Source organism: Cryptotermes secundus, unplaced genomic scaffold (assembly GCF_002891405.2).
Source record: "Cryptotermes secundus unplaced genomic scaffold, Csec_1.0 scaffold247, whole genome shotgun sequence".
Classification (NCBI taxonomy): domain Eukaryota; kingdom Metazoa; phylum Arthropoda; class Insecta; order Blattodea; family Kalotermitidae; genus Cryptotermes; species Cryptotermes secundus.
This window is the reverse complement of record NW_019740656.1, coordinates 4,070,113-4,096,323: the sequence shown is the minus strand read 5'-3', so window position 1 is coordinate 4,096,323 and position 26,211 is coordinate 4,070,113. Positions and strand designations below refer to the sequence as shown.

Genomic DNA, 26,211 nt, shown 5'->3' with positions numbered 1-26,211 from the left:
GCCTATTAATTTCGCTCTGTCCGTCCGTGTGTACGCAAAATTCATCTTGGGAGCCGAAGTATGAATTTTCACGAAATTTAGTATTTGAGAATTTTAAGAAATATTTTCGAATTTATATTTAAATCGGTTAAGCCTAATTACCATGTTACATGAAATGTCTGAGCTTCTGTCGATAAACATCCGTCAGAGAGAGACAAATATTTAGAAAAGTAGGGGACAAAAGTGAAATACATCTTGCGTCTAAGGGAATTTTCTGTGAGTTTCAAGTTTTTAGAAATAATTAAAATATGTATTATAAATATTTTCCCCAACTTGCATAATTAACAACAGAATTCTGTTGCCACGTATTATGGTTGTGACTATCGTGGTGTGAAAACCAGAAGGAAGGAGACCACTAGGAAGACCAAGATGTAGATGGGGGATACTATTAAAATGGATCTTAGAGACATAGAATGGGGTGGTATGGACTGGATTAATCTGGCTCAGGATAGGGACCGGTAGAGAGTTCTTATGTACACGGAAAAGAACATTCGGGTTCCATGAAATTTGGGGAAGTTCTTGAGTAGCTGCACAACTGGCAGGTTCTCGACAAGGGCTCGGCATCATGGAGTTAGCTGGTTATTTAAGTGTTCATCGTAGTGTTAGTTGCTTAATTTATAATTGCTTCTACAGAACGTGGGACATGCGGTAGCGCAATAAGTTGAGGCACTATGTGCAGGAGGGTGGCAGTTTCGATTCCCGGTGAGGTCATTGGATTATTTCCAATTGACCAAGTCCTTCCAGCCGCACTCTAACCCTGGAGTCGACTCAGCCTTTAAGAGAAATGAGTACCAAAAATCTTCCTGGGGGTAAAGGGCGGTCGGAACGTAAGGCTGAAAACGTTACCGCCATGTTTGAGTCGACTGTCTAGAAAATATGGAAGTCTCACAATCCTATGGGCCTTGACAGCCTGTTACAGGGATAGCTTTACCTTCTTTACCACAGAACTAGCTATGTGTATATTGTCACATATTAGAGTGACTATACGCTGAGTTTTGGATAGGGATTGCATTTCCTGACCACTTATACATACAACTCGAAATACAAGTAATTACAGCGCCACCGCTAATATCCACACTTTATAAATCACAACAACACACGCTGTTTTTCCAGCCTGCTATATCTTCACCAGCCGTTCCCTGGTAACGGCTTCTAACAGTGGAGATTCTTCCGCTTTCGCGTTCAAGTTCTCTCTTCATAGCCTTCAATACAGAACTGACTCAGTTACCCTACTTATTTTTCTCATAACCCCTTTCGCACGGACCGAGTTGAAAACACCGTTTTCAACCCTACCAATATTTTTGCATGCGTGTCCGTTGCCGCACGAACGTGCTTACCGATCCGTTGCCTAGAAACGGCTCTGGTATATTTGCTTATCTCGACGTCGGTATATGGTAACGGTTCTGTAAGCTACAACATATATTTATTTATTTATACGTGTTTAAAAATATTGACAGAATGTATGCTCCAACCTCCCTAAACCTTCGAACTCTGAACATAACCACCATCTTCACTCTTCTACTTCACCCCTTCTGAAGCACCGCCACCCGCAACCCCCTTGTGTTCAATTTGACTGGTATTCCCAGCCTCCATCACTCCATTAAGGGTAATCCCCTTGCTTTGGCCTGTTGCAAATCCTGATTAATACGAGCTCAGAGCAAAACATGGGAGGGATCAACCGTTCCCCCTCCTCCCTCTACCTGTGTATGTATGCCCTGCAATATTCATAGCGGAGTATTAGCGAGTGTCCACGAATGGGAGTGGCCACATGTCCGGCAGTCTGGTGATCAATTGCAAGGGACAAGGGTCGAGCGTACACCGGGGGTCATAAATACGGGTGAACAGATGTGGAGGGTCCCACCCACTCCAGTCCCTTGTCATTCTCGCTTCTTGCTCCAGCACACGGACCGTGAAAACTTGAGGTACAGGTGAGATTGTGGTACCAGACTCCAGTCTTCTTCTGGTTAATTCTGCCGTACCATCATTAGAGGTAAAGCTGCCCGTGTGCTTAATTAGTTAGACACTATGCCATGAAAACATATGGGAAAGTGGAGGTATAGCTCCACAATTCTTGAATTCCACACTAAAAGGATGCGAGTGGTCAGCTTTAAGCCTCGGCCGCTTTACTTCAAAGGATATCGGACCTGGTATCCATTGGATAGGATGCTGGGTTGAGAAGAAGAGACAAATGTTGCCATGCCGGGAATCAAACCTGGACCTTGCAGCTCGAGGGCGTTGGAAAGGATTAGGAAGGAAGTGGTTTTGGCTTAGTTGAGATAATACCCAGGCGCTTATATAGACAGACCGGGGAATACAAATTAAAATTCTAGTGTCCGGGATGAAATTTGAACCGAATATCTCCTAAATACGAGTCCTGCATGTTTGCATTTTCATGGAGAAAATGAAGAAAATTACGTTTTCTTATGATAGTATGCCTACGGGTTGAGATTTGAACTCGGGACCGCTGGAACACGAACACAAATTTCGGTTAACGTTCTTACCAATTATTTCAGAGTTTGCCTGCAGTATTATTACTGCTAAAAATTTGTGTGTAAATTTAGTTAGCGCTAATTGGTTTAGCTATTTCACGTTTTTGTGTTGTTTTGTATTTGTGCTGATTCTGTAAGTGACCCCTGGCTAATGAGTTCAACATATAAATCAATAAACAATTATTAATTAATTATTAATACTTGTTATTTCATTCAGTATCCAGCTTATGTTTGGCTATTCCTTCTTTCTATATTTTGAATCTCAGATATAACGTACTTACGCATTGAGGCGGTGAACAAGTAACGCTATCTATGAAGCGCTTCAGAAGTAAAAGAAACATTACATGGGGACGGCAGAGAGCATGCGCTTTAGATCAGACGTGAGGCTCGGGAGGAATGTTAATTACCACTGGACATTGCAGATTTCTGTATTAGAGTCAATAAAAAAAGAGAATCTCATACAAATTACAGTCCAGTATTTACATTTACATGTAACGTATCTTACAATTTCGCCAAATTGCGTCCATCACTTACACCTGTCAAAGTTAGATATCACGCGTTGTAACTTAGCAAAACGGATTAAATATTTCAGAATCTACGACAATGAAGGGGATTACAGAAGACAGCCAGTGGATGGGGCGACATCAAAATTCTAAATTTTCCACCTTTTTTTTTTTATAAAATATAAAACGTTTCTTTTTCTCTGTCATTTATTTTCAAGCGTGTACTCACGGGATTATCAACGGCGCTACTGATTTTTCTTTTGTTTTCTGTTAGTCGGCCAAACGTTAACCATGCCGCATGTTTCCACAACAGTGTGTCTACCGGCAGCTCACGTCTAATTCAGTAAGTACTCAACTGACTCAGAGTTTATGAAACGTTTGGTGAATGTCTCACATATATTTCTTTGGGTTGTTCTAGAATTGACCGCCTCTGTGATCTAGTGGTCAGAGGCTACAGACCCAGAGGTCCGGGTTCAATCCCCGGTGCTATCAGATTTTCTGAGAAGTAGTGGGTCTGAAATGGGGTCCACTCAGCCTCATGAGGATAATTGAGGAGCTACTTGAAAGGAAAAAATAGCGGCTCCTGGCTAGAAAACGTAAATTAACGGCTGTGGGTATTCGTTGCGATGTGACCACGCGACACCATCTATCCGCTAAAGTTGGCACTACGCCAACAAGCGGCGATCGCTCGGCCGGTATAGTTCGCTTGATGACTAAAACCACGGAGTTTGTTTTCTACTATAATTAGAACAGAGAATTAAATTTGTAAGAAAATCCGCATATTTCTTGAAATAATATATAGTTGACGTTTTATTACAAATGCCAGTTGAGATTATATTTATGCAATTGCATATCTCGTAATACAGTTTCCGTGGTCACTGCAACTATAATTTATTAACTTATGTTCCACTACATGTTTCGACCCTCATAGGGTCATCGTCGGGTATTGTGATTTACATATTTTCATTATCGAATTTTAAAGCGTGTATTCATATATACATACATAGGCTTAACATGACTACTTTCTATGTACATTTATATTCTAGCATCCCGATGTTAATTTCAATGCAAGATATATATGGAACTAAAGCTGGAGATTAAAAGCTGATTTTAAATTAATTTAAGAGTGCCGTATGCTGTATTCAGTTTAGTATTTGTTTGCTGTAGTAGACCACACATCTTTTCCTTTGATTCTCGACTAGATTCGTTTGTGTTAACTGTATCTTAAGTATGAATGTATCTTCCTTAGTTCCAGAATGTCGATTGTTACAGTTTTTGTGTTTCTAGTTTTACGTAGTATGCTTCGCTGCGTGGTCTATAGTGCTTCCAAGCATTTTACGTAACCCGAAAATTCGTTTCCGTGTTCACAACAGCTTGCCACTGGTTCCTACCTGATACAGCCAAATCCAAAGCACTATCAGTCACATCCATTAATTATTTGCACACCAAGTACCGACTAGATCGGCTCTGGGTACTAACATTAATACCGACACAGCCGAAGAGATCGGCTCGTTAACCAGTTAGTACAACACTACTCTCAATAAAGGGCATCGAGTTTGATGTACTGACGTTCAGAAGAAAGAACGGGCTTTCACTTGAATTATACCTCATGATGTTTGATGGTAACTTGAGAGAGAAATGTGGGGTTTTCTTCGAAACTATTCGTACATTTACCCCCAAAGCAAACTACATATTTTCTTGGCGGGAATGAGGATTCTTGTGGTTTGGGTAAATCGCCCCAAGAAATATTAGTGATAGTACCTCGAATAGGTCACTACCATTTCCTACCAAATCCTTTCCAATTCATCTTTTATCAATCATCCGCTTATTAGACGATATATGGTCTAGATAAGGACAGCGTCGTTAAATAACCAACAAAAACAAAGGCTGTGGTTAGGCAGAACCAGAGAATTGTTCTTTCAACAATCGGACAGCGAGACAAAGGCATGTCAACTACTGGTATCCCTGTGAACCTGTCTCCATATATGAAACCATTTTCGATACGACCTACTGATCGACTGCGATATAATCGAGATTGGGTCAAAGAGGTAATTACATTAACCACATTCCACTCGACAATAATTATTTTTATACAACTCTTGATGAAATTGGATTTCTGTCAATATAATCACAATTCTGGCTCCGTGGAGAATGAAGGGTAATATTTTTTTGTAAAATTTCTCCACCGTTCAAAAGTAATTTAAGTACTAGAAGAATATTAGAAGATTACTATTTTCTGTGATATTACGCCGTACACACTAGTAGAAGTTTGTCGACATTTCGGGAGATATATATCGTACTTTCTACATATTCAGAGTCGAAGCATAAGCTAAGGAAACAGCAAGCAGTCTATTTTTTTATCTTAACTTAGTTTATCTTCGACCCTGAAAATAGAGGCAATTTATTCCTCTCACATGTCGATAAACTTGTACCAGGAGTCACAATTCGGAAGATGGCGTTCTCCATAGCTACCGCCATAAGGACTTCATGTGTCATAAATTATTCTCTTCCTAGCGAGAGCAGAGTAACTACAGCACCTTACACCTGTATTCGAGAGGTGCTCGGTTACAGCAACCGCCAGAACAAGGGGTATCCTGAGTGCAGTAAATGCTGGTTTTCCTCACCCCTATCAGAGAGAATAGTACTTCTATCAGGTCATTGCTGTTTCCTTTAAAATGCTTTCCAACTACAAGCATATAGACCAGTTGCTGGGTAACGACCGCGAGATAAGCAAATATACAAGAGCCGCTGCTGAGTAACAGCTTCGCAAAAAAATATCTTCCTACGGAAACGGTTGAATTATATGGAGCAGTGTTTTCTATGCGGTCCGGGCCGAGATGTTATAATCGGGACAAGTTGGGAGACGCAGTTATTCAGTCAGCGAAGAGAAGAATGGAAGTTGAGTATGAAATGGCCGCCAGGCTCGGAGTAAGTCAGTTGGAGCAATGAGTCAGTTGTGGGGTATTCGCCAGCTGATAAGAACATTAGCAGAGGACATTGTTAGGATCCGTTACCAGAAAACGACCAGTGAAAATAGAGAATGTAAAGAGGTAAGGCTTATTTAGTTACGAGTTATGTCTGTTAAATGTTCAATAAATCCAATCACCAGTCCAAACCTCTTCTATAGTCACGCATACAAATGACTATTTTATTTGATCATCCCACTGCAGGTCACTGGTTGAATAACTAACTCAGTAGGTGATTTCATGTAAATTCAAAGATATGTTTCGACCACACGGGGCCATCATCAGGTATGTGGTATGATCTGTGTAAACTGCTGTACTGGACTGTACTGTAGAGTTATATAGACAGCGAGGGAGCTGCCTCCGAAACGTTTATTATTTAAACCAGATTTTGGTGATTGATAAAATAATTTTTAAATAACTTAAAAGTATGCTGTGGCGCCCCCCTTTCTTGTTTTGTTTTTCGTGGAGGTCGTCTTGGTTGCGTGTGTTTTGGTGCCCAGTGTGTACGTGCAAACATTTTATAATAAGTTAATTTAACAGGAATAAACTTGGAGTAAATCATAAACCTTTTCGGACTAATAGCCCTCACATGCTACATAATATAATACGGTATAAAATTTTCCTAATATCATTGTATGTACCTGATGATGGCCCTGTGTGGTCGAAACATATTTTAGAATTTACTTGAAAGCATGGATAAGTGGTGATTCGATCAATAATCTCTGCACTCAAGACTGCTTTATGTGTGTCTGTGTATCTATTGTCACGTATAGAGTGTCTACAGACGGGGTTCGGACTGATAATTGGATTTACTGCACTCATACACAACGTAACTATCACTAATTTACACAATATGCAGTTCACTGTAGCACGTACGAAAACCCCTCAGTCTACTTTATCCTAATCGGTCATCGCCTGGTAACGACTTTCAACGCCACATATCCCTAAGCTTCCGTGTTCACGTCCTTACTAACAGGTTAGTGTCTCACAACTAACTAAATTCTGGACTTGTCCTGCTTGTAACACATCGGCACGGACCGCATAGAAAACATCTCTAAATATTTCTTATATTGTTGCATCACGTATCTGTCGCACGGATCGCGTAGAGAACACCGCTTCCTAGTTATCCCATTAGTGCGTATGAAGAAACTATTGCGACCATTACTTAGCAACGGCTGTTGTACACCTACTTATTTCGCGGTCGTTGCCTAGCAACGGGTCTACATGTCACAATATCATTCATTCTACTATTAGAAATTGTAGCTAGGGTCTAGATATTGACAGCTAAAAGAAACGTCCGAAATACGTACTCTCCAAAACGAAAAGTAATCTTATGACTTTTCCTATTTGGTATGTGTAAAGAGAATCTGAAATCTATCGAGTGTATTAATAATATTTCTTGTTGATATAATCAATTCCTTTGCAAGGAGAAACATGTATTTATGTGGATCATGTCCGGGCTCGTTACATTTCTGGCAGAATGAAACTTGAAGCCACTGGATTCTATCAAACACAACAACATGGCTTCCAATTAGTTGAGTACATATTCTCGGCACATATATTCGTTTCTAATGATGTGTCCACAGACCTGCCTGTTCAGTTACGCCGGATTTACTTTGTAACCTCCATGAAAATTAAGCTGTACATTCTGTTATATTTGTAACAGGTTTGGAATCCATCTTATTTGAGTTTAGGGACACCACGTACATGGAAAGGGATATGTTTATTTTAAACCATGAATTATAATTTTATTTAATAATATCAAAGAACTTGGTCAGAAGAGAGGCAAGGATTTATAACAGAAACATAGGAGAGTATATCATGCAAAATACCGTAGCATAATTTCAAAGTCGAATTAGTATCAATGTGCTTTGCATTACTGACCCTTATTTAAGTTAACCGTATACTGGTAGGCAGATTAGACCGCCTGAAAGACACAGACCGGATAAACAGCGCGCTAATAGGCTACAGAACCGCAATTTGTTTACTATAGCATGCACACCGTTCTCAAAGACAAAGCGCTTAATGTGTATCAAAGGCCCTGAAAACCACTATCTCCATGGTAACTGTGGAAGGCTACAGAACTATTTGTCATGTCGTGCCATCTATGAAACACTGTGGTACTTACAGAACATTTTCACGTGTTACGGTTTGTCCATGACTTACAAGACACGTTTTGGATTGGATTATTGGATTTATTGCAGGCTATACATGCACACAGTTCGGGATTACAGGCAATACGGCGCTGTTACTGATCTACACACTTTCCAGTTCACCGTTACACAAGCATTAAGGTTCTCAGTCTTCACTAGTCGTATCCTGGCAACGGATTTCAAAACAATCTCACTCTAACTTCAAATCACACATGAAGTCCTATTTCCACAGCCTAATTCCTTTCTTGCAATTATTCTGCAACTGTAAATTACGAAAATTCGATTCAATTTAATCCCCCTGCTCCAAAGCTCATATCCTGGCAGAAAATCCGACTCAATTCTTCTCAATCGAAGTCTTCTTCATAACCACTTTTCACGGACCACACAGAGAACACAGCCTCCCTATTGCTGTAGCCACCTGCTCACGCTGGTTCCTCGCTCGTGGATTTTTCTACCCTGAAGACGGAGGCGACACATCACTCCGTAACGTCGGTTCACACAAGATTCAAACGCCGCCACATCCCAGAAGACGCCATTCTTAAATTCAATAAATTGATTTGATTATATTTTAATGCCTGATGATGAGCTAGAAAATGTCGAAACATGTGGCATCACCTTTAGTAATACGACAGCATCTATTTTCACCCTCATTTGAGATATTTCTGTTGTGTTGACGGAATCAGTTTACTTGTTTTTCAAATACACAACAGGACGCAAACAATAAGAAATAATTAAAACGTTTATATGCAGCCTGGGTTCTGCACTATAAGAATGGTAATTCAAGGGGGCTGTCGAGAACGTAGGACCATTAAGCCATAATCTGGCACCCCATAATATAAACTGTAGCGGACCTACTAAACAATTAATTAATATACACGCTAATATTATCATGGACCTCAAGAACTGACGGCAACAGAGGTATTCCTGCCTCTGTAACATTCGTGCCGTCACCTCAGAGTGTACATGAAGACCATGAAATGCTTTCTCTCTGCTCTGGTATATGACTGTACATTCCAGCAACATATTTGCACCGCGGTCCGTGAGTGTACGTCGAGCCATGCAGTATGTTTGTATTGTCCTGAGTGTACATTCGATCAGGAACAAATATCTGTGCCTAGGCATGCGATGTACATATTAACAGTCGCGAATACTTCATAGTCGATACGACAGGCTTAACTAAAACAGGTTAGACTTTCTGAAATAAAGAGTGATTCTAAATTATTGTCGGCGTTTCCGTGCCTTTCTCCTGAACAGTTGTCGTTTTAAGCTATGACGTCATATTCTCTCCAAGACATCAATGTGGCGAGTATAGCGTTGCCAAATAAAACTTCCTGATTCATACTTTCATATTTCGCAAGCAGTTTTATTTTCTTTCTTCGGGGTTGAAAATTATAGGCCATGGAAGACCCGACAATAATTTAGAATCAACCTGTACAATGAATAGCTAAATTTCGAGATGCATGACAGCTAATTTAACTCGTTACATTGCTGCTTTAGCTACTCAGTAGCTACACCAGTTTATTAGTGCTGCAGTACATGTTATGTTGAGTTACTGATACGTCAAACGACAGGCTCTGATGTGACATTTCACTTATACGTTCTTCCAAACGTTATTGCCACTGTCATTAATCTTCATTACAGGGCCCTCTCGTCGCGACAGGTCATGAAGGGTGCTGCATGCGATTCACCCGCGTCTTGTCTAACACTCAAAATAAACACAGCTGATGAGAGGGGTTGGGCAAGTTACCATTTCATACAAACCGTTGTTACTGAGACTATATTCAGCAACAATTTCCACTTGACCGTAAAATAACATGTAGTTCGTTACTCTACTGAGTATCAAATATTTTATTTATTCATAATTATGTGGTTTTGGGCTTTTTCTTTCATCCGGTATTCTGGAAACTTGAAAAGACAGCATTTCGGAAATTAGATCTGTTTCGGTCCCCGGTTGAGGGGGAGGAAGACACCCTGTTTGGTCCCTTAGAAAGAGTTAACCTAAAGCCAGTGATTGTTTCAATTCTATTCTTTATAACAACTTTGTACGGACCACATCGAAAACACAGTTTTCTATTTTTCCATGCGTGTTCGTTTCGGCGGGAATTTTTATACCGATCCGTTGCTCAAAAACGGCCGTTTCTTTCTTCTTATATTACATAACAACGGCTGTACACATTGTTTGTTTCGAGGTCTTTCCCTAGCAACGGGTCTCTACGCCACAATATGTAATGAGATAAACTGGACCTACTGTAACAGCCCCGAATGATATATGAGTGTGGAACATTTGTGAAATGATAATTGGCAGGGGAAGTCGAAATACTCGAAGAGTAACCTACCCCAATATTATTTTCTCCATCATGAATCCCGTATGAACTGATGCAGGTCTGAACCCAGGCAGCTCCAACTTGAGGACGATTACTAACTGTCTGAACTATGGCATAGCCTGTCAATCTTCCTGTTACTTCCTGTATTTCATGTCGAAATATTCCCCTGCACCTAGAGTAACATCTGGCGTCGGGGCGCCCTCACACTGCAACCATGAGCGCTCCGTACCTCTCTCTTCCGCAGAGAAATCAACCCCCTGTGGACACGAGCACTCCGAACACAGTGTTTACATGTGTTTGTGCTTGTCGCTGTTAGGATTTGCATTACCGGGAGCTTACGCAAACCAGGGGTGTCCACACATCCCTCTTGCTCAACGTTATTGACAGACTGGGGTCACGTGGTAGCGTAGTTGGTTGAGGCACTATGCTACAAGCTGGAAGGTCGCGGGAATCTATTCCCAATGAGGTCATTGCATTCTTTTCAGTTGAAATAATCCAGCCGCACGATGGCCCTGGAGTCGACTCAGCCTTTATCAGAAATAAGTACCAGGAATCTTCCTGAAGGTTAAAGGCCGGCCGGGGCGTAAGGCTGACAACCTTACTGCCATCTGTGAGCCGATTGTCTAGAAAATCTGGGAGCCTCGACGTCTCATAACTTTACTTTTACCTCACTGACAGACCATCGTTTCAATTACTACTCTTACCTGACGTCAGTAAAATTTATGATGTGGATTCAATGCTACGACTCCAAGTCAGTATAGTGACTAGGCTATGGGCTAGAAGACCAGGGTTCGGTGTCCGGCAGAGAAAATGAGTTTTCTTTTGATACCGTGTCTCGACTGGCTCTGGGTATCAACTAGATATTTTCAGTTGGTACTAAAGTCAAAGTCAAATTTGCTTTACGACTGGTAGTTAGCCGCCAATCATTTCATCTTGACGCCAAGCCTTTTGAGGATCGCGACCAGAGATTTCTTTTTCTTTCAACTGAACCATTGCAATCATAGACCTTATGTAACATCCTCTCTGGCGAGAAGATGGGTTTGTCTCATATGATTACGCTTAGCCTCTCGTCAAGTGTACGTATCGAGCATATAGCATGTCATTGAAAATGCTTCCTTTGTGCTATACACAAGCCCGCTGTCAGTACACGCTTTGAAAGCACATCATGCGTATCTCTCGCTACAACGGCAGCTTAGTCACTTGAACGGTCATAACCTTGACCACCGCAAAGTTTAAGCCTCTTATATATTTTATGTTTGACTTCGCCTAATCCTGTGCCGCGAACATATCATTATCATCATTTCGAACGACTTTTGCTTATGGAAGGAAGGAAGGAAGGAAAGAAAGAAGGAAGGAAGGGTGAAAGCCGTGTGTATATCACGGACCGGTGTGAACCTTGGAGAATTTGCAATGGTGCGAAGAACCTAGTTTTACAGGCGCTGCAATTTTAGAATGTAGGTACCTGCCGCTGATTCCCAGGCGGGACAATTGGTACCGAGGGTTATTTTCCTGGGTTTGAAGCGTCCCGGGAATGAAGTTCCTAACGACCAACCACTGCCGACATTAAGAATGCATGGAGATATCTATCCGCTCCCACAATACTTTTTCATCGCCTGGTGGTTTATTAATTACGAGAGCTATTTTCAAATGACTACCAAAAGGTATGAAGGATCATGTTTCGATCCCCGGAACAGGCAAGAGTTTCTTTATTCCGCCATTGCACTCAGAGAGAAACTATGCCATGAACACATATGGGGGAATGGATGTATAGATCCACACTTTCTTGACTTTGGCACTAGCTGGAGATGAGCAGTCAGCTTCAAGCCCGGACTGCTTTACCCCTGGCGAATTTGATCGGGGTTCCCATTGGATAAGACCAAGAGTCGGTCTGGATGCTGTAGAGCAGAGAGACATCTCTTGTCCCTGATTCGAATCACATTCGTTCAACCCGTAACGCATCGCTATACCGACTGGAATATATCGGCCCCAGCTTAGTTAAGTAACCGGCGAAAGTTATGGCTTAAGTGTGACATCCCAGGGCTTTAAACTGTGGGATGCCGCCTTCATAACTACAGATATAGAACAGTCAGCTGTTATTGAGTAATAACCCGAAGAGATGCGGAAAGAAGCAACAGTGATTCAACGTGAGGTACTATCATGAAATTTACCCGGAAGAACTGAAGAAAGTCACAAAGACCCTCAGTTTTGATGGGAAATTCGGGACTTTCGAAAATGAAGCGCTGTTAACAACTCGCCCGCGACGCGACGTCAGATGTGTGCGTAATGAGGAATCATTTTTATCACGGAAGGATACAGTGTGGCGTATGAGCCGTATTCCAGGGGGCTTGGTTCGAATCTCAATAGTGATATTTTTTGACCTGACAAATATTTTCTTTCATTTTCCTCAATTTCTTCAGGAAAATTCTCACTTGGCCATGACCGCTTCCTTCAAAATGTTGTCCCATTTATTTTCAGCCCATTTTCATTATTTCGAAAAAATTAAAGTAGGCTTATGCTATTTCCATACTGTCTGTGTTTCTGTATATCCCTCCAAAGAGCTTTTGAATACGTGAACCAGTCATTACGAAACTAAGTATGTACAGTATATCATGGCAACTGAGTCCATCTCAACGGCGTACTTCATAAACTCCTCTCATTATTCTGTATGCCTGTAGGTGTATCCTTCCTATTGTTGCTAGGCAACATCTTGGTAAAAACGTTACTGCGGCAACGAATACAAACAAAAAAAGAACTATCTATATGGTGCGTGTCGTATTATAAGGTAGTCTGTGGGTCTGTCAGTATATACCTCTGCCGTTGCTACGCAAGGGCCCGTTAAAGACATTCTGGCTGTAATAATTGTTGAATGCGTCGCTTTCTATACGGTTCGAGTCATATCAAAGGGAAGTAGGCGATTAGTTCTTCCCAGGACTTCCTGTTCATGAGACACCCTACCATACAACGCTACAGAAGTTTGATACTGACAAAGTCGTAAATAACTGAAGTCACGTGTCCACAGAAGATTAATTCCTAGATTTATGTTTTCCCGGATGTGACATCATGTAGTCTACAAGTTTACAGACGGTTTCGAGGAACATATAGATTCCATCTTCAATGTCGTGGAGTAGGCGAAGGTAGCAGCTTATTCTTTGGCCCCTAAGAGGTTGGCAGAACATACCAGGATATACGCCGTCGCATCCCAGAAGATAGCATTCGTTTTAGTCACTGCCGTGAGGTCCTGAAAGCCAATATGATGAATGCAATTTGTAGCTTTGAACACGATAGAAACTTTTGTTTGTTTGTCTCTCTGTCTGTCTGTTATTCATTTAACGACGCTGTCACTGACTTTGGTTATATAGCATCGATGCCTGTTTTTTAGGGTTTCCTCTGAATTAATTTAAGAGAAAGTACTTACAGAACTATTAGAATTTACAAAATCGCAGGTGGTGGTGGAGGTGGGGGGGGGTAGACTTTTAAAACATAAGTTTCTGAGTGTAAATACTGGAACGTGTTTGCTAAAGCATCATTAAGCCCGGATCCAGTTACTGACTTTGTGACGACCTTTCCCTGTTTGAACAACCCCCAGAATTTTGTAGTACGTAACTCAAAATTTAATTTCAGAAGTTCAGAAATTAATTTCGCAGTCTATGCCAATAATATTGCTTGTTTTTTAAACTGATTAAATTTACAGTGTAGGCTTGCTGTCTGGAAATAGAACCTAATCCATGTTCACGCACTCAGGGCCCGGTTCAGGTCTGGTAACCTCTGCCGTGTCTTTCCTCCACGTGGCGCCCTAAGCGAATCGAGTTGAGCGAAGTCTAGTCGAGCTGCCTTACTAAGCTTTATTTAACTATTTTATAAATATCCAGGATAGCGTGGTCAGCATAGCGACTGGCTACAGGCTGCATGAGCGACGGGTCGAAGTTCGAGTCCCGGTAGCGTAAAGAATTTTTCTTTTCCATATCATCCAGACCGGCTGTGGGGCCCGCACAGTCGCTTGTCCAATGGGATCAGTTGGCTCTTTACCCATGGTTAAAGCTGACCACTCACCTCCAGCTAGTGCCAAGGTAAATAAATGTGGGTTTATATATCCACTCCCCCATACGCCTTCATGGCATAGTGATTAATTACTTAAGCACAGGGACAACTTTATTTTAATTTAACTTTATTTTATAAATATATTTTCTATGGAAGTGAAATTTGTTATCTGACATAAGGAAGAAAATTGACTGATATTTTGAGAACAGGGTGCTCAGGGGAATATTTGGGCCGAAGAGAGACAAAATACTAGAAGCCTGGGAGAAACTGCTCAATGGCCTTCATAACTTGTACTGTTCTTCAGATGTGATTATAATGATCAAGTGAAGGAGGATGAGATGGGCAGGGAATGTAAAAAGCAGGGAGATAAAGAGAAGGCATGTGTTTCAGTGGGAAAGCCAGAAGGAAAGTGACACTGTGAAGACCTAGACGTGGATGGGAGGATAATATTCAAATGAATCTTAAAGAAATGCGATGTTGTTGTATGGACTGGATTTATCTCTCTCAGGACAGTGACCAGTGGAGAGTTCTTGTGAACACGGTAATGAAACTTCGGGTTATTATTATTATTATTTTATTTTGTTTGGTGTATGTATGCGTTTATTCCGTGTTTAGGTAGAGGCCTTGCGACGAACTGATCCCCCGTCCAAGGAGTCCTACCGTCTGTAAAAGAAATGATAAACGTAACTGAGAAAACAGCCCTATGCTCCAAAGTGGGAGCGAAGAGGAAAAAAATCCTATACACAGTCGATAGGACTCCTTGGTCGGGGGATCAGCCTGTCGCAAGGCTTCTACCTACACATAGAAAACACAAACACAAAATAAACGCACACAGACATCCATGCCTTGAGCGGGATTCGAACCCATGATCCCAATATTCGAGCGGGCGATGACAGTTCATGTATTAGACGTCGCGGCCAATGTGATCTTCAAACTATGGGTCACTTACCCTACACACTTCAACCCTGAAGAGAGAGGAAGTATGTGCTTGCGAACAGTAAAAATATTAGCTACATTCCCAGCGTGTAAACACTAACAAGCTGAATTTACGAGTACATCAACAGTGCATCGACGTGAGAATGTAAAAATCACTAACTTCTTGACGCCCGATAGTGCGACAGCGCAGTAAGGAATTGTGGTCGTGTTTTCCTCGACTGCTTTGCATTGACAAGATAAGATAGTGCTGAAGTGTCGAAGTGTTGCTCCGGCTCGCAAGGGAAAGGCAGAGGTGTGTTACATTATTCAGCTGCCAGAGCGCATCAAGACGTCACTGCTCTCTGTCGGTCCGCAGAGGCGTGGATATCTGACGGCTGTGTTCCCTTGGAAGCAGCTCCAAGATATCGAGAAACTGACATAGCATTCCCAGTACAAGCGTCAAGGAATCGATACACATATATAACTCGCTGTGACACAGAGAAGCGACATTAGGAATTCATCCAAGGGAAGGCAGTCAGAAAATGTTCTTACAAACTTCACGTTTCAAGCATTTTAGAATAAATTTGCTGCGCGCCCTAAGAGTTGAGGGTCTTTGTATTGAAACAAAGATGACGCCACGAACTGTGTTTTTATGACTTCTTCATATATTTTAGCCTATTTTACTCATTTTACAAAAAAATGAAACGTATACACTGGTAACATACTGTCACGTATTATGTGTGATTATAGACGGTGTTTGTTTCGGTGACTCGATATATTTATACACTTACACGACTCGGGACTACAAGTAATTACAGCACCATCGCAAATCTACACACTTTACAGTTCACTAGAATATACATTCAATTGTTCTCAGTCTGTTACCAGACGTTTCCTGATAACGGCTCCAATAATGTCTGTTCCTCTGCCTTCAGACTCGTGTCCTTTCTTCACAGACACCCCGTACAGGACTCACTATTGACTATCAACTGATTAATCTTGTCCCTTGCTTATAATATCTCGGCACGAACCACATAGAAAACAGTTATTCTATTATTGCGTTCGTGTCTGTTGCTGCGGGAACGTGTACACCGAGCCGTTGCCCAGAAACGGCTCTGGTATATTTGCCAATCTCGCGGTCGTCGCATAGCAACGGTACTACACGCTACAATACTTTATTCAAATTGCTTTTCAAGTCTTTGCATATACAACGAATTTCAGTTATACATATATATATATATATATGTCTCTTTACGTACATGTTGCCTGGATCTGACGTGAGATATTATGTTCTGAAGTGTCAGAACTAGACATAACGAACAATTTGAAACAGAAATGGAAATCATTGTGAAGGCTCTGGCAGATTAGTTGCCTCTTTCTCATGTCTCCCAAGAGGAAGGGGAATTTCAGACTAAGAGCACCCTGGGGCATCGTGTGGTCACCAGCAAACCCTCCCCATTTTTATTTTATTCAACTGAATTAACCTTCTACAAAAGGGACCACAGTATGTATAATTCAAGACACGTGTCAGGTTATGTTCTGTGAAACAGGTGGTAATTTAATTTCTGAAAAAGGTAAGTAAGATGCACATACGTCTGTTGTGAGACAGACACGCTAGGGATACAGAATATTTATGTATTTGCAGAATTGTCGAGAAAATATATAAAGATACATAACATTTGAATGGAATTCACACGTTTAACAAGAAATTCTGGAAAGAACCAATAGCTACGTTCCTTTCATTACGACGCGGATCGCATAGAAAACAACACGTTCAACAATACTTATATTGTTGGGCGTGTATTTATTGCCGCGGGAAATTGTTTACCTAGCTCCTGGCTACAGATCGTGAGGTCTCGGGATCGATTAACGACACTACCAGATTTACTGAGTCTTGGTGGGTCTGGATCGGGGTCCATTCAGCCTCGTGAGGATAACTGAGGAGCTGCTTCAATGGAAAAGTAGCGGCTCCGGTCTAGAAAACTGAAATCAACGGCTGTGGGGAACCGTTGCACTGACCGCGTAACACCCTCTATCCGCAAAAGTTGGCACTAACCTCGCCGACAAGCGGAGGTAGCTCGGTCGGTATAGTTCGATTGCGCACTAAAATACAAGGAGTTTTTTGGTTTTCTTTTAGCCGTTGCCTATGAATGTTAGAGGAGGAGGTCTCATAAGCGTCCTCTTATTTTCGCAAATAAGGAAAGCATGCTGAAGCGACATTAATGAATCTAAATTAAAGATACTCAGATTATGTCAGTGTACAGTTTTGCAGGAGGACACTCCTGTTTCGGAGGAATATTCCGCAGCATATTCGTCTCATATTTACGCATCCTCATACAAAACTAAACGGTGTAAGAAACCAAAAGACCACAGCATGAAGAATCGCTGCAATGAACACTAGAAAGTTTCTTAAGTTAATAGTGTTTATTTATGTTTGCATAACGACCCATACTGTAGTTTGTACTATATAGAGTCAAATAGTCGGAAGTGGTCGTGATCTATTGCAAGGCACTACCCCGGCACTTGCTCTGAGCGTCGGAAGAGAATAACGGAAGCCTTCAGTCAGAACAGTCCCTGTTCCGAGTCGAATCCGGTACCACCCGGATATGAGTCAGAAACGCTGCTACCCTACCATCTTGCAGGACGCGATTTTTGTATTCCTTAACGTTTTGAATAGGCAATTCCTTCTCTCTGTACAAACAGTAAAGTATTGGTGAGATGAAAATTATAAAATTATGAAATTTTGAGTTATCGTAACAATTACATGACCCTGCATGAACATATCATGTTGTAGGCCACGAACGAGCGAGCAGTTTCTGTTTTACTGTAAAGTAAAACTGCCTCTGTGCTTAATTAATTAAGCACTATGTTATGAAGACATATGGGGGGAGTGAACGTATAGCTCCACCATTCTTGATCGCAGCACTAGATAGAGGTGAGAGGTCAGTTTCACGCCCCGGACGCATTCCCCGCTACCCATGGGATATGGCGCTGGGTGGACCCCAAAAGCGTTGTAAACGCTGTGGAAAAGAGAGAAATTTTACCATACCGGAAATCGAACCCAGACATACCAGCCCATTGCCCTTTCAGTGATTCAGTATTGAGGGGGTGGGTTTCCCCATGCACCGCGACTGATAGTCTGTTGTACATCCCCCTTTTAATTTCTACCGTCTCCATCCCATACCGATACTGGTGCTCGCTATCAGTCCCTTTCTGCCAGCGAGGTTTCTACCCTCTACTTGGCAGTGGTATCTGATAGTCCCTTTCTGTCAGCGAGTTAGTCCCTCCTCTGGCAGTGGTACCTAATACTTCATCCCCTTTCTGCCAGCAAGGTTTCTACCCTCTACTTGGCAGTGGTATCTAATAATTAGTCCCTTTCTGTCAGAGAGGTCGTCCCTCCTCTGGCAGTGGTATCTAATACTTTCCCATCTATCGGAGGCATTGGAAACTATTTGGGAGGGAAACTTTTTGGCCTAATTTAGCTCAGAGGCCTCCTAGAGGCATGAGGTTCTTTTACGTGCCGTAAAGCTACGACACGAAACCCACGGCTTAAAGTCCCTCCCGGAGGACTTGTTCCCTGAAATTTTCCGCCCTTAAAAATTCCACGACCTCCGCCGGATTTGAACCCCCGTACCTTGAGTCATGAGGTGGGAACGTTACCCCTAGACTACGGAGGCCGCTAACCCATAGCCCCTTGCTATACCAACTGAATTATCGCGAATATTTGTTTCAGTGTATCGTGTCTATTTTGTGAGCAATTATAATATTTTATTATGGTTATGTATGGTCCAGTATACGACACAAAGAAGATGGTTCACGTGTGGATAACTGCTCTTGTTGATCGGCCCCGACAGATCATTCGATAACCTTTAGGATTGGAAAAGAACAATAGAAAAGAAAAGGAAAGAAAATAGTACGGATGCTTATATAGCAAAAACGAGACTTCCCCTTTGAATTTTCAACGGGTCTTAAACTAGTAACTTGTAAGAAAATTATACCGTACAAATAGTGTCATTATATGCATTACAATGAGAAGGGAATACGTTTTGGATTACTGACCAACATTTATGCAGTGTACCTTATGTTTCAATTAAAAACTCCGTGTCCTATAGTCCGCAAACGAACTATACCGACCGAGCGACCGCCGCTTGTCGACGAAGTTAGTGCAAAATTTGCTGATAGAGGGTGTCGCGTGGTCAGCGCAACGGATCCCCACGGCTGTTAATCTCGGTTTTCTAGACCGGATTTATTTCAATTGCACATATTGAATCTTATCAGTTTTGCGCGAATACACAAAAAGGGCTTTGAAATTCAGAATGTACTATAATTCAGGTTAGGACTCTGCACTGTGGCTTCACTGAACAGACGGACGACGTGTGTCGACAGCCAGGTACTGACTCTCTTTTCGAAATTAGAATTCAGTGAATTACTTAAAGGATAAACCACACGGAGTTGCTTCTTCTATCACTTCCCCCTGAATTTCACGAGGCTATGCATAATGTAAAGCATCTAACCAGTAGCTGTAGAGAGCAGAGGTGACATCTGGAACACAATGCATGCTAAATTATCTTTAGGTTCTCTGTAGGGTGGGAGAAACTTCTAGAATGTCTAACATTTTTTATTTCATATTAGATTTCACAAGAAGTGTTCCTCTCTAATGCATTCGTTTGGGTTATTTAAAATTCAGATGGGCGATAAAGTAGCTACACCATGGAAAATTTTAAACGAAACACTCTTGTTTGTAATATTTGAAATGCATAATAAAGTATCACAGGGATAATCCCAGAATGTGTTAACTTTACCCTGAGCAGAAGTATTTTGAGTTTTATAAGGGTATATCACCTTAAGTCATTCACAGTTTCTTAGCGAATTTAATCATTTTATCGAAAAACAGAATTCTCCACTTATACGCCATCTGCTATATTGACGTAAGTGCGTCATCCTCAGTTAGTGACGTAAACCGATACGTCATCATTAGAACATTATTAGATTTTATTTTCAGTGTACTCCTGAGAATTATACGCTGGTGAGAAAGTTAAACATGTTTAAACGGGATTTTATTCCGTGTGGTTGCATGCACAGCATGACGCAACCTTGTTCATAGAGCGGATGAGCTTTAGGAAGGATTATTGCGGCCTATTATTTCGACTTTATCTGTATTCTGATTTAAAATATCAATGTCGTCAGGGAGAAAATGAAGTCAGTTTAAGAAATACGATAAATAGTTAGAATTTAGTATTTTATAACAGGAAACGTAATAAGTCCACGCAGAAGTGGCTTAAAAATGTTAATTTATTTCTTTGTTTAAAAGCTGATTTAGCATGCAAGCGGCCAAATACAGAGTTATTACAAATACAGAACAATATTGAAAGCTAACAAATTCAAATTAATAATTCAATTCAACTCTTGGTTATATAAGTGGAAAATAAACGTATCAGGAGCCAATGAAGAAGTTAGTAGAATTACGCAGAAATATATAAAAAAACTTACGAAATAAAACACAAAAGAATAAGGCAGTTTGTGCGTTCCGTATGGTTCTCACAATAAACAGCGACTGTTTCCCTAAACATCATTAACCGGTTGGGCTTTGTAGCGGAGACGTAATGTGTTTTCTGTGCGGTACGGACCGAGTGTTCTGCGCACAGAGTGTATTTTTGTGTTCTGTATGGTTCTCACAATAAACAGCGACTGTTTTCCTAAACAGCATTAACCTGTTGGGCTTTGTAGCGGAGACGTAATAGGTTTCCTTTGAGGCACGGACTGAGTTTTCTGCCCACAGAGTGTATCTGTGTGTTCCGCATGGTTCTCACAATAAACAGCGACTGTTTCCTTAAACAGCATTAACCGGTTGGGCTCTGTAGCGAAAACGTAGTGAGTTTCCTGTGAGGTGCGGACTGAGTTTTCTGCCCACAGAGTGTATTTGTGTGTTCCGTATGGTTCTCACAATAAACAGCGACTGCTTCCCTAAACAGCATTAACCGGTTTGGCTTTGTAGAGGAGACGTAATGAGTTTCGTGTGAGGTACGAACTGAAATTGTATATATTATTTAGAAGAAATTCGCTCTTTGGGGTGTTAAATGAATTAGCATTAAATCGCGTGTTGGTAAAGTACAAAATGCACAAATGTTTCAGAAAGTCATTTTAGTCAAATATGAACAAGAGTTTTCAGAGAAGTAACATTGTACCATTTTTAAAAGTCTCGGTTTATAACTGAATTCGATCTGCGTTAGAAGGTTAGGTCAGCGGTACGCGTAAATCAAACAAGTACACTGCACTATATTACTAAATAATAAAACTAACCAACTTCTAAATCTGCTATCAGAATTTAACAAAACAAAAGTGTTAAAATGATTAGTGTATCAAAGTTCACGTTGACATAACCCCAAAATACCGACATGATGTCAGCTGTGAGGCATATTAAATAATATGTATTATGTTGCGTATATGACATGAATTCTATTATGTGTAAAGCGGAGAACATTCATGAACGATCGATCGATGAATACGTGTATGTATAATTACAGAATTAAATTAATTAGTAACAGAATTACTGAGATATATGACGAGCTTTCTGTCACCAGCTCAAGTTTGAAGCTACTTGACGATTTATCCGGCAGAGGGTAGCACTGCACTGTTGTTAATTAAGTTATTGTAAATAACATCAGCGCCATGCATTAAACATCAAAGAACAGTGCCCCAGGTATGACTTTCCATCAGTTTACGAAGCGTTTACATAATCCTTTGGGATGACGAACAAGTTTGGGGTATTTTGGGGTGCAGACTTCCGAATTTGTAATGAGAAACACGAGATTCTTAACTTACGAAATTAGTAAAGAAATAAACTTACTGAAATATACCTTCAAACTTTATCACCCGAGAAAAAATCCCACGGGTATGAAAGAAAGAACGAAAAAAAAAAGCCATGTTTAGCCTCCGTGAAAAATGCAAAGTTGTTGAAGTTAGAATATAGATGTTCATGAAACTTTAATCATACATCTCAGTGGCAACAAAGAAAATTATATTGCCCGGCAAGATATTTATGGAAAACAATTAGTTCTTCTGCTAACACGCAAATTTCGAACGCATGAGAAGTTTGTTTGGCTATGCGGTAAATTTATTGCTACGTGTCCTTGACGTACCGAGTATAAATTTCAACGCGGAGACGACATATCTTAAATTATAATTTACGTGGATTTTATCAGTTCCTTATACGAATGTCGAAACAGTTTAAATTAAGCCACGACCGATGAGGTCACTGGATTTTTTTTTCAACTGACCTAATCCTTCCAGCCTCACTATGGCCCTGGGGTTCATTCAGCCTCTAACAGAAATGAGTACCAGGAATTAATTAAATCATTTTCCTGGGAAGTAAAGCGCGGCCGGCGCGTAAGGCAGACAACCTTACCGCCATCTTTGAGCCAATTGTCTGGACAATGTGGGACCCTCAACGTCTCACAACCCTATGGGCCTTCATGACCTGGTACAGGGATAGCTTAACGTTTTTTTACGACCACTTCACACCATTGTCTTGGTTAGCTGGAACTCTGGGATGTTGGGTTCGAATCCTACTCAAGGCATGGATGCCTCTGTGCGTTTATTCTGTGTCTGGGTAACGTCTATGTGATGGGCTGATCCCCGTCTAAGGCGTACTACTGACACTGTATAGGATTAATAAACTGGAAAAGCCGCCAAGATCTAACAAAGTCCTGTAGAGCCATGGATAGGTAGATGGATAGACAGATAGACACTTGACTCTATATAACCTGGGCTACAAATAGCGTTCTTTAAGAAAACCCAAATAAAGTCCTCTCTCTGTTAAAAAAATGTAATGTCCTCTCCGCGTCAGTTTACATCGCAACGAGTTCACGGAAACGCCGATGGAAGCGCCACTATATGGCGTGCAGGTAGGCAGTGCGCAGAGCAATATATATTTAACGCGGAACTTCGTATGTAGGATTGTGTATAGGTTGGAGTTGGGATTCGTCACTTTGAAACTTAAATCGTCCTTGTTTAACGGACAATTGTAGGTCGCTTCATCAACATGACGTTTGTAGGTAAGAATGTGCATTTCGGTAGTCACGACTTGAGATGAAAGTGAATATCATGCATTTCCGTAACGTGACATACAAATAAAACATGGCATTTCAGCTTTACTGCTTTTCACTTTGAGTCTCCCTCTAAAGATGAAATGTGAAGGATGAACGAAACACAAGATTTTAATTTGAAGGCGTCCAGCTCTCGGATACTACTGCTGTAAGCCGATGGACAATGGCCACGTGCATGCACACTGATTTGTAGCTTTGTTTAGTCTTCAACCCTAAAAATGGAGGCCATATTTTCCTCCGAAAAGTACGTTCACTTTCAACCGACTACACGGCGTTATATCTCAGAGGATAGTGCTCTTCTTGTTTCGGCCAGCTGTCGTAGGCACGTGAATTTGCAGACGGGCATTGAGAATAGTTGAGTAAGTTAACCACCGGAGCATATCCACAAATATCTTAAGCAATTTATAAATTTCACAGAGTAATTCTTTAGATTTTCTTTTCGGGACAGTTATCGGAACCGGATTCCATATAATGTAACAGCTTAACTAACTAACCAACTAACTATTTTTTTAGTTTCTTGGGCTGGGGTGAGACTGAGTCCATTTGGTACGTCGGCCACTAATTGGCCTATTGTACCAGCCCCGGATGATAGATGATGAGTGTGGAGCAGTCGGTGGAATGAGAATTGGCAGGGGAAACCGAAGTACTCGGATAAAATCTTCCTTAGTGGCACTTCGTCCACCACAAATCCCACATGACTTGAATTGGGCTCGAACACTTGCCGGCGCCTTTGGAAGCCAGCAATTAACCGCCTGAGCTATGGCACGTCCCCATAACTAAGAAACTAACTAACTAACTAAGCAATCAAGAAATTTCTGTTCCCTTATTTCACGTAGTCTGCTTAGTATATATCGTCAGCCCTGAATATGGAGGCATACTTTGTTCGTAAATTTCGGAGAGCCTTTACCGGAATATACGGCGTCACATCCCAGAATACGGCACACTTTCAGTCAGTTCTAGGAGAACCTCAATCCAACATAACAGAAAACTGTCATATTCAATCTACTGTACTACCATCAGGTAGTGACGCAGACAGGTACATTATCATTAGAAAGTTTCTAGACTCCACTTTCAGCACATCTGCGATATTGATATCCCGATGGGATAGTCATACTTGCTTACAGAGGGCTACGTGTTGTCCTGCAATGGTAAAAAGAAGCCAAGCTGTCCCTATAACAGGCAGTGGAGACCCATAGGGTTGTCAGAAGTCGAGGTTCCCACATTTTCCAGTCAATCGGCTCACAGGTGGTGGTGAGATTGTCAGCTTTACGCTTCGGCCGNTAGTGGCACTTCGTCCACCACAAATCCCACATGACTTGAATTGGGCTCGAACACTGGCCGGCGCCTTTGGAAGCCAGCAATTAACCGCCTGAGCTATGGCACGTCCCCATAACTAAGAAACTAACTAACTAATCAAGCAATCAAGAAATTTCTGTTCCCTTATTTCACGTAGTCTGCTTAGTATATATCGTCAGCTTTGAATATGCAGGCATACTTTGTTCGTAAATATCGGAGAGCCTTTACCGGAATATACGGCGTCACATCCCAGAATACAGCACACTTTCAGTCGGTTCTATGAGAACCTCAGTCCAACATAACAGAAAACTGTCGTATTCAATCTACTGTACTACCATCAGGTAGTGACGCAGACAGGTACATTATCATTAGAAAGTTTCTAGACTCCACTTTCAGCACATCTGCGATATTGATATCCCGATGGGATAGTCATACTTGCTTACAGAGGGCTACGTGTTGTCCTGCAATGGTAAAAAGAAGTAAAGCTGTCCCTATAACAGGCAGTGGAGACCCATAGGGTTGTGAGAAGTCGAGGTTCCCACATTTTCCAGTCAATCGGCTCATAGGTGGTGGTGAGATTGTCAGCTTTACGCTCCGGCCGCCCTTTACCCCTAGGAAGATTCCTGGTACTCATTTCTGTTAGAGGCTGAGTGCACCCCATGGCTAAAATGCGGCTGGAAGAATTAGACCTCTTGAAAAATGCAATTACCTCATCGGGAATCGAACTCGCGATCTTCCAGCTTGTAGCATAGGGCCTCAACCAACTACACTACCACGTGTCCCTGCAATGTTGCCTGTACGAAACATGATGTTCTGAATAACATAACGAATGGATATAGTGGTAGAGCATGAACATGCGATATCTGTACTCACGTGAACGAAGGCGGGGGATTTCCCTGAGCGGCGCAGCTCAGATGCACGTCAGCGCCCTGTTCTGCAGACAACAGGGTGACACTTCTCTGTGTGAGGCGAGGCGGCATGCTACCAGTGGGTTCTGAAACACACCAAAGGGTACAGTTACACACAGACTCTTTGGTGACTGCGGTTACGTGGTTGGCATCCTTGCTCTGTGGTTGGTGAGTCATCACTGGTCCGTGCTCTGAGACGAATTTATGCCACACATAAACAATATATCTAAATTCCATTTTAATATTATTCTCCCTTCTAGTTCTATGAAGTGGTGTCCCCACTTAACTTTATCAGTTTAATTTTGTAGGCTTTCGTCATCTCTTATATGCGTGCTATGTGTACCGCCCATATCTTTGATTTCATTATCTACACAAATAATAGCACAAAGTCTGTCTGCCCCAACACAATTTTTAAACGGTGCATCTTGGTAAAGGCCCTAAGAGAAATAGGTTATTCTTTCGAGAGGGAACTTCA

The 26,211-nt window shown here is 41.5% G+C and overlaps 1 protein-coding gene across 7 annotated transcripts in view; it reads right to left on the bottom strand.

Annotated features, from left to right (window-relative positions):
* LOC111872391 (Down syndrome cell adhesion molecule-like protein Dscam2) overlaps positions 1-26,211 on the bottom strand; it is a 398,391-nt gene that overhangs the window by 66,772 nt on the left and 305,408 nt on the right. For all 7 annotated transcript variants that reach the window (XM_033754685.1, XM_033754683.1, XM_033754684.1 and 4 more), the window contains one exon: positions 25,702-25,822. In XM_033754685.1, coding sequence (XP_033610576.1) covers positions 25,702-25,822 — 121 coding nt within the window. The remainder of the gene's footprint in view (positions 1-25,701; positions 25,823-26,211) is intronic.